This window comes from Diaporthe batatas (assembly GCF_019321695.1).
Source record: "Diaporthe batatas strain CRI 302-4 chromosome Unknown Contig00004, whole genome shotgun sequence".
NCBI lineage: Eukaryota > Fungi > Ascomycota > Sordariomycetes > Diaporthales > Diaporthaceae > Diaporthe > Diaporthe batatas.
In genome coordinates this window covers 3,223,223-3,232,387 of record NW_025408551.1, presented here as the reverse complement: position 1 = coordinate 3,232,387, position 9,165 = coordinate 3,223,223, and the positions used below count along the sequence as shown (strand labels likewise).

The 9,165-nt window shown below is 20.9% G+C and overlaps 1 protein-coding gene across 1 annotated transcript; it reads left to right on the top strand.

Annotated features, from left to right (window-relative positions):
• Positions 1 to 7,229: 7,229 nt before the first annotated feature.
• Positions 7,230 to 9,077, top strand: KVR01_004704 (uncharacterized protein; the record flags this gene model as incomplete). The annotated part of the gene is made up of 4 exons (XM_044790241.1): positions 7,230 to 7,809; positions 7,865 to 8,092; positions 8,144 to 8,197; positions 8,281 to 9,077. 4 exons carry the CDS (start codon positions 7,230 to 7,232, stop codon positions 9,075 to 9,077), a joined length of 1,659 nt encoding a protein of 552 aa, XP_044646868.1.
• Between the last annotated feature and the right edge of the window lie 88 nt (positions 9,078 to 9,165).

Sequence of the window (9,165 nt, the reverse complement as noted above, 5' to 3'; positions counted from 1 at the left end):
TAACCCTTTAAATCGCCTTATAGTTAATATATATAAACTACTTACTATATTTTATATACTTAAATAAAATGGTATAGTTATTCTTAATATTAAAGGATAGTAACTAATTATAATTAGTATTAATCTAACTATAATAACTCTTTTAATTATTATAAAGAGTTAGATAGAGGTTTATAATTAGTAAATTTATTATATTTATAATTTAAATAATAAAATAATTATAAATTATAAAGAGATATATCTTTAATAAAGTATAATATTCTTTATTACTATTAATAGGGTTAAAATAATAAATAAAGGTAGTAATATATAGATAGTATAATAATATATAAAGTATTAATTACTATCTAATTTTATATAAAACTCCCTTTTCTTTATAATAGGGAAACTCCTAAATAACTCTTTAAGAAAAAGATCTCTTACCTTTTAATTAAAGGAGCTTAAAGTAGTATAAAGGTTATAGCTATTTAAAAGGTTTAAATAGCCTTTAGTAGATATATACTATATATTTTATAATAAAGACCTTATATATAAACCTTAATAAATAACTTTATAGTTTAAATAAATATAAATTATATTAAATATATCTCTTTTAAATCTTATTAGGAGTTATAATAGGTCTCTTTAAGTTAGTAGGTATTATTATATTAATATTAAGTAGGGTAGGTTTTAGTTAGGTTTAGGGTTTCTATTTATATAAAAGTTAGCTATTTACTTTTAGTTAATCTATATATATTAAAAATATATATTAATTAGGTATATTATAATATAGTTAGTGGGGGTTAAGTGTTATAAGATTTTAAGGATAACTTTATATAAAAGGATTTAAAGGTCTTTAATATAAGGGTTTATAGTAATATAGGTTAGTAGGAATATAGTAATAATAGGTAAAGTAGATATATAAAAAGTTAAGTAAATTTATTTTTAAGGGTAGTAATAGGGTGAAGTTTAAATTATTAATATTAGTTAAATATTAAAGGGGTTTAATAATATTAATAGGTTATTAAAATAATTAGATAGTAAAATATAGGTATTAACTTTAACTTAATAAGTTTAAAAATATTATTATTATAAATTATTATTTACTTTTTTATAGCTAATTATAATTATAAAAGATATAAAGTTAAAGTTAAGAATAAGTTTTAAGTTTAAATAAAAGAGAGTTAAGATTTAAGTAATAGTAGAATTAAAGTTAAAATAAAAGAAAGTTAAGGTTTAAATTAATAGTAAATTAAAATTAAAATAGAAAGAAAGTTAAGTTTTAAGTTAATAGTGGAATTAAAGTTAAAATAAAAAAAAGTTAAAATTTAATTAATAAACTTAAAATCTAATTTAAGTTTAATAAAACTAATTTAATTTTAATTTAAAACTTAAAGCTTTTAAATTAATATAAAATATTTATATTTATTTATTAAATAACTATTCTTTATTTTTAAGTTTAATAGTAGCTATTTTAAGTTTAGCTTAAATTATATTAAAGGTTATAATTTTTAAATAGCTATTATTACCTTAAATATAGTATAATAAATAATAGTTATCTATATATTATAGTATTCTCTTACTTAAGGGTAAGATATAAAGTTTATATAATATATTTAAAAATAGTTATTAATAGTAAAGGAAAATAAATTAATAGCTTTATATCTTTAATATATATAGGTATTTATTAAATAGGCTCTTTTAGGGTAGATATTTTATACTATTATTACTTTATATTAAATTATTAAATATAATATATTAGATATATTTCTTTATTATTTATAGCTATTATAATTAATTTATTTATATAAAAGTTATTAACTTTATTTTAAAGATTATAACTTATATAGTACTTATAACTATTATCTAAAAGATTATATAAATATTTAAACTATACTATTATTTTTATTTATTACTTATTAAATAATTACTTTATAAATCTTTATTAAGAAATAAACTTTTTATTTAATATATTATATTTTAAAGCTTTTATTTTAAAGTTATTTATTTATCTTTATTTAAAGTTTATTTTTTTATTTAAATTTTATTTACTTCTATTTTAACTTTATCTATTTTTATTTAAATATTATTTTTTTATTTAAATATTATTAAATCTATTTTAATCTAATTTTAACTCTTTTAAATTATCCTTATTACTTTATTTAATAATTTTTACTTTAATTATTTATCTATTATAAAAGTTAATAGATTTAAAAGTATTAAATTAATAATAAAAGGGAAGAAGAAAGAAGGTAATAAAGGATAGAAATATATTATAAGTTTTATAATTAAAGTATTTAAAGATATTATTTAAAGATTACTATAAAGAAGATTATTATTAATAATAGAAACTAGTTAAGTAATAAAAATTAATTTAAATATATTATTAAAAATATAATAAGTATTAATAATTAATATTAATAAGTATATTACTTTAGGATTATATTTAATATAATAGTAATTTATTTAAAAGTATTAAGTAGTATTTTCTAATTAAGAAATAAATAAGTAAGGTATTAAAGTAATAAATCTATTATTAAACCTTTTAAAATTATTAAATACTTAAATAACCTTATTAAAAGTATAAATATTATAAATATATTAAGTTAAAGGAAATATTATTAAGTATATAAACTATTTATATTTAAATATTAAAGGTAGTATTATAAGCTTTATAAGGTTAACTTTTATATAAGGATTTGTGCTTAAATGCTATATCTTAAAATTATATAATATTAATATATAATCTTTACCTTAACCTTTAAAATTATAAATAGTTTAATAAAGATAATCTTTTCTTTAATTTAAAGTTAGTTTTTAAATATAATAATATATTCCTTTCTTTAATTAATCTTAAATTTAATAAGAGTAAAAATAGTCTTTTAATAAAATAAAAGACTTTAATTAAAAGTAATATTATTTTATATTATATTATTTTTTATAATTAAAATTATTTTATTATAATTATTAGTAATAAGATTAAAATATAATATTATATTATAATATAATAATTATTATAAATAAACTTTTAATAGTATTTAAATTAAATATATTAGGTTTTTAATTATAATTAGTAGGTTATAGGTTACTTTTTTATATAAAAGAAGTTTAAATAAATTAACTTTAACTTATATAGGTTATTTATCTTAAGGTAGTATATTATATTTTTATAAATATATAAATAATATAATTAGAGTTAGGAGAATACCTTCTTTATTACTTATTTTATAATTAATATTTTTAGTAAAAGCCTATAAGTTTAGATAAAGAGAGCTATATTATAATAGTAAAGCTATATAGGGTATAGCTATTATATTTTAAAAGGAGTTTAATAGTAATAATAAGAGGTATATTATATTATAAAAGCTCTTTATTAATAATAGTTTTTAATATAAATTTTATATAATTAAAAGTTTATAATAAAGTAATACTTTAAAAGCTTTTATATATTATAGAATAAAATTAATTAAAGGTATAATAGGTATTTATATTTTATTATTAGTATAATTAATTTAATTATTAAATAAATTAAATTTATTATTTATATATTAAAGTTAATAATAAAAGAAATTTAGTAATTATTTTAAATTAATAATTTAATTATAAATAATATATTTATTATAATTAAAAGGTTTTAAGTAAATAAAGGTATTAATATTTAAATTATAATTAATTTTAATAATAATATTATAAGTTTATTTAATAATAATATAGTAGAGAAGTATTATTTTATTTTTATATATTAATTATAATGTATATTTTAATATATATTAAACTATTATTAAGTATTATAAAAATTAAAAGGAAAGAAGTATTTTTATATTAAAGGTAGATATATTTATATTATAGTATTAAATAATTATCTTAAAGTAAATAATAAGTTATTTTTATAATATTATTAAATTATATTAAGAGATATTATATTTATAATAAATATTTTAAAAAATCCTTTAAGATAAAAAGTATAATAAGGAGTTTAATAAGGTTAATAAAAATAGATATATAAATTATATTCTTAATTATTTTAAAGGTTAGTTTATAAATATAGTAGGTAATTATACCAATCTTTTATAAAAGTATAACTTTAATTATATAATAAGATTATTTATATACTTTTATTATTATTATTAAATTTAAACTTAAATATAGTTTTATTATTTATTATAATTTATAGTATATTATATTATTATTTTATTATTAATATTATAATTATAACTTTCTTTTAAATTTTATTAAAAGTAGTATAAGGTTTTTATAAATTTTATAATTACTATAAAGTTATTAAAAGTTTTTAAGGATTAAATAATATTTTAGTTAAAATATAAAATTTAAATAAATTAATTTATTAAAACTTTTAATAATATAATAATTATTTAAAGTTTTTATAGTTTTATAGAAAAAGATTATATAACTTATTATATCTATTAGAAGGGCTTTTAATTAAAGATTATTAGAATATTCTTAAGATATTTTATATAGGAGAGGTTATAAATTTTATAAGATAAAAGTTTAATAAAGTTTTAAAGAATTATAAAAGTTTTTAAAAATATAAATTAATTATTTTAAGGTAAATATTTTTAAAGATAATAAAGTTTATATTAAATATAAATATTAATTTATTTTTAAATTTTATAAACTCTTTTTTATAAATTTAAGGAATTATTACTTTTAATAAAATACTATATATATTTTATATAATAAATTATATTATTTTAAAATATTTTAAATATAATTTTAATAATTTTAATTTATAAATTAAATTAAGTTTTTATAATTAATATAATAAGGGTATTAATTTATATAGGTTATATAAAATAAACCTTTTATTTTATTAAAAGTAGTTATTTTATATTATATAGTATATTATTAGTAAGAGTATTTATATTATTATTAAAAGGTTGAATTATTTTATTTTAACCTTTATTAATTAAATAAAAGTTTATATAAGAGGTTAAGTATTTAATTTTAAATTAAAAGGGTTTTTACTATTACTATAAGTATATTACTTACTTTATTTTATTATTATTATTAAAGGACTATTAAATATAGTTATATTTATAGGCTTTATAAAGTATAAAAATAAATACTTTTAATTAAGAGTTTGGTTTTCTATATTAAGTTATTTTATTTAATAGGCTTTTTAATAATAATATATAGAATATATTACTTAATATTAGGTAAATAAATAAAATTATAAATTCTTATTATTTTATTATTTTTACTTTAGTTTTATAATCTTTTATAAATTCTCTTTAAGGGACCCTTTTAGAAAATTAGTAAGGTAATGAGTATAAAATGATTTAATTAATTTAATATATAATTATTAGATATAATTATATTTAGTTTATTTTATTATAATATTAAAATTTTTAATTTATTATATAATAAACTATTTAATAATAAAGATAAATTAGTTATATTTATTTATAGTATATATTTTAATAATATTAAGTTTATTATAGGTATATTTTAGGAATATTTAAATAAAAGTATAATATTTAGATAATTAAATATTATATTTATAGGTTAAAGTTCTTTAATAAGAATATAAAGGTAGTATATTATAATATAAATGTCTACTTTAAAAAAGGGTAGATTAAATAAGGTTATTAGTATTACCTTTTTATTTATATTATTTATATTATAATTATTTTAAAAATATAGTTTTATTTTAAATAAGTTATTTAAAAGTTAATATTATTTTAAAATTACCTTAAGAATATTTATATTTTAATTAATAATAAAAGTTTTTAATTATAATTTATAAATATAAGTATTATTTTATAAATATTTAAATTAGTTTTAAAATTATTTAAATATAAATACTTATAAAATATATATAAAGGTTAATAAAGAGGATAGGAAAGAATATATTAAATTCTATTATTTTAAATATAATTAAATTATATAAATATAAAGATAATAGGATATTTATTAGGTTAATAGTATTTATAAAATAATAAGTTAATATTAGAATTAAAAGTTAGGGTATTCTATTATATAATAATTATTAAAATTAATATATTTAAAGTAAAATAAAATAGATTACTAATTTTATAATAATATATAAAATTATAAAGGTTAAAGCTATTAAATATAATAATAATTAGAAAAGAAAAATATTAATATTTATTTTATAAATATAAATTTAATATTAAAAGAGATTCTATTAGATATAAAGAAAGTATTTTATATTATTTTATAATTAATTTAAATTATATTATAAAATTTAAAAACTAATCTTTTAAGGAATATTATTATTATATATAATTATAAAATAAACTATAAGGTTAATTAGAATAAATATATTAAAGGTAAACTTTATAAAAATTAAATTATTTAATTTAATATTACTATTAATAATAGTATTAATATAAAGTTATTAATTTTATTAATATTAAAATTAAAGAGTTATTTAATTATATAAAAGTGTAATTTTAGTAAGAATAATACCTTTTAATTTAAAAGAAGGGATATATTATATATATTATATTTAATAAGTAGAAGTTTAAATAAAACTATTATAATAGTATTTTTAACTATAAGAAAATAAGAAAGGTATTAATAAAAATTAACTTAAATTTAAAGTAAATATACCTTTAAATTTAATAGGTATTATAAATAAAAAGGTTTTAATAAATACTAATATTAAACCTATAATATTTAAAGAGAAAAAGGAAGTTATTAAATAGAAAAAAATTTTATAACTATTAGAAATAATATTAATATTAATAAGGTTTAAAATAATAGTAATAAGAATTATATAAATAAGGATAAGGGTAATAAGGATTATAAAAAGTAGGATAATAATAAGGCCTTTTTTATTAGGGATAAAAAAGATTTATATATAATACCTTTTTAAAAATAGTTAAATATTCTCTTTTAAAGCTATATTTTAATAATTATAGAATAACCTTTTTTTTTATTAAGGATAATAAGGTATTATTTTAGGTAAAACCTTCTTTAAAAATAGGAAAATATTAGCTTTTAAAGTTATATTTTAATACTTATAGAATAACCTTTTCCTTTATTAGGGATAATAAGGTGTTATTTAAGGTAAAAGGTTTTATAAAAATGGGAAAAAATTGGCTCTCAAAGCTGGACTGGTAGACACTCCCCTTAAGGCTGTTGATGGTCTTCTAAAAAAGATTATTGTGTGCTGTGATGGCACATGGCAGTCTTCAGTTTCCGGAAAGCATAATCTGCCATCCAACATCACCAGAATAGCTAGGACTATCGCTAAGGCCGGCATGGATCAAGATGGCACTATCTGGCAGCAGATAGTCTTCTACGACGCAGGCGTGGGCACTGGCTCCTTGTCTTGGCTCGAATCCAACCGCCAGGGCGCTACGGGTGATGGCTTGGTAGCCAACGTGATTGAAGGCTACAACTTCGTGGTCAACAACTATTCGCCTGGCGACAAGATTTATTGCTTTGGTTTTTCCCGAGGTGCATTCACCGCGCGAGCCATTGCCGGTATGATCACTGACTTTGGCGTGATCAAACCTTCTGAGATGCGACACTTTGCATCCTTGTTTGCAGCATATAAGACCAACACCAGCAAGTACACCTTCCGAAAGACCAAGGAATATTTCGAATGGTTCGCTGGTAAGGCCCCACTTGTTCCAGAGAGCCAGAAAGGGACCACATACCCCAAGATTCCATGGTACGACACGGCCAAGGGGACGATCGAGTGGGAGGGGTCACGCTCGGTCGAGGTAGTTGGTGTCTTTGACACAGTGGGAAGCCTTGGGCTTGCCGATACGTACCTGCGCAGTCATGCATCAAGTCGGCAACAATACGAATGGCTGAATGTCAAGTGGAATCCATGTGAGCAGCTGAAATCCTTGCTGAGTCCCAAATGCTTGGGCTAATTATTTAACAGATATCAAACACGCATTTCACGCACTGGCACTGGACGATCGCCGTCAACCTTTTCTTCCCACGTTATACTACATTCCGAACGACAACGTGGTCGAAGAGGAGAAGACAGCAATGAAGAAGGATGAAGAAGACTGGCCCGAATTGACCGAGCACCGCGCAGAGGTCGATCGGGAGCTAGAGGAGTTGAGGAAGACTCGGAAGCCGGATCTGGTACAAGTTTGGTTTACAGGTAATTTGTGAACCTTGAGGACAAAACTTCAGCCGCTGACTGGTATGCCAGGTGTCCATATCAATGTCGGTGGAGGTACGGATGATGCAAAGACAGATCTCGAAGGTCAGTGCTCCCATGTCGTATCTGTACCCAACTCTCCCGATCTCCAACCGTAGACCAGTGATAATCTGACTGAAATGTCTCAGGTTTGGCCAACATCACCTTTGCTTGGATGGTGGAGATGTGTAAGCCATATCTTGCCTTTGAAGATTTTACCAACGCTACAATCGTCGGCTATGTGAACGCGATGATCGCAGACGTTGACGAACAGACCAAAGGAACATGGCAAGATGCTCCAGGCACTGTGAAAAAAGCCATTGGAGCCGTTACCGGAACCGTTACCGGAGCTGTAGGCTCAGCTGGCAGATGGGTTGGCTCATTGTTTGCAGGCGCAGATAACAATGCAGCCCTGAAGGAGAAGCTGGTCAGAAGCTACTGCTACAGTGTCATCGCGAACCCACCCTATCAGCCGACCCACTGGGCGTTGTTCCGGCCCCAGGACAGTTACACCCTCATGTATAAAGGCATGTCATTTCCAGCGACCAGAACACCCGGTGCTTGCGACGACAGATCCGCCGAACCCTACAAATTGTTGACAGACCTGGGCCAAACCAACGAGTACATCCATCCTTCGGTGCAATGGAGGCTGGAGCAATCCAGGATAAACGACGAAGATGAATACCGATATAACTCAGAGGCACTCAAGGGTTTTGTCTACACGGAGAAGGATGGTGTTGCTGGTTGGTCCAAGGGCAAGCTCTGGATTCAAGAATGGGCTATCAAAGGAGCTCTGCGGGATGAGGATCCAACCAAGCCTGGTGAGAACGCTGAGATGGCACTCATTGACCAATGTCTTGACAAGGTCGAGGTGCGCAAATTTTTGAAGTCTCATACCGTGGCCTGGCAAAAGACACAAAAACTGCAGCCAAAGCCAAAGAAGTAGTTACGTTCCGACTGTCATCGTCACTGAAGGCTTTGGATCAAAGGCCTACCCCCAGCGTTTGAAGAGTCTGCAGACTTTTCCAAAGTCC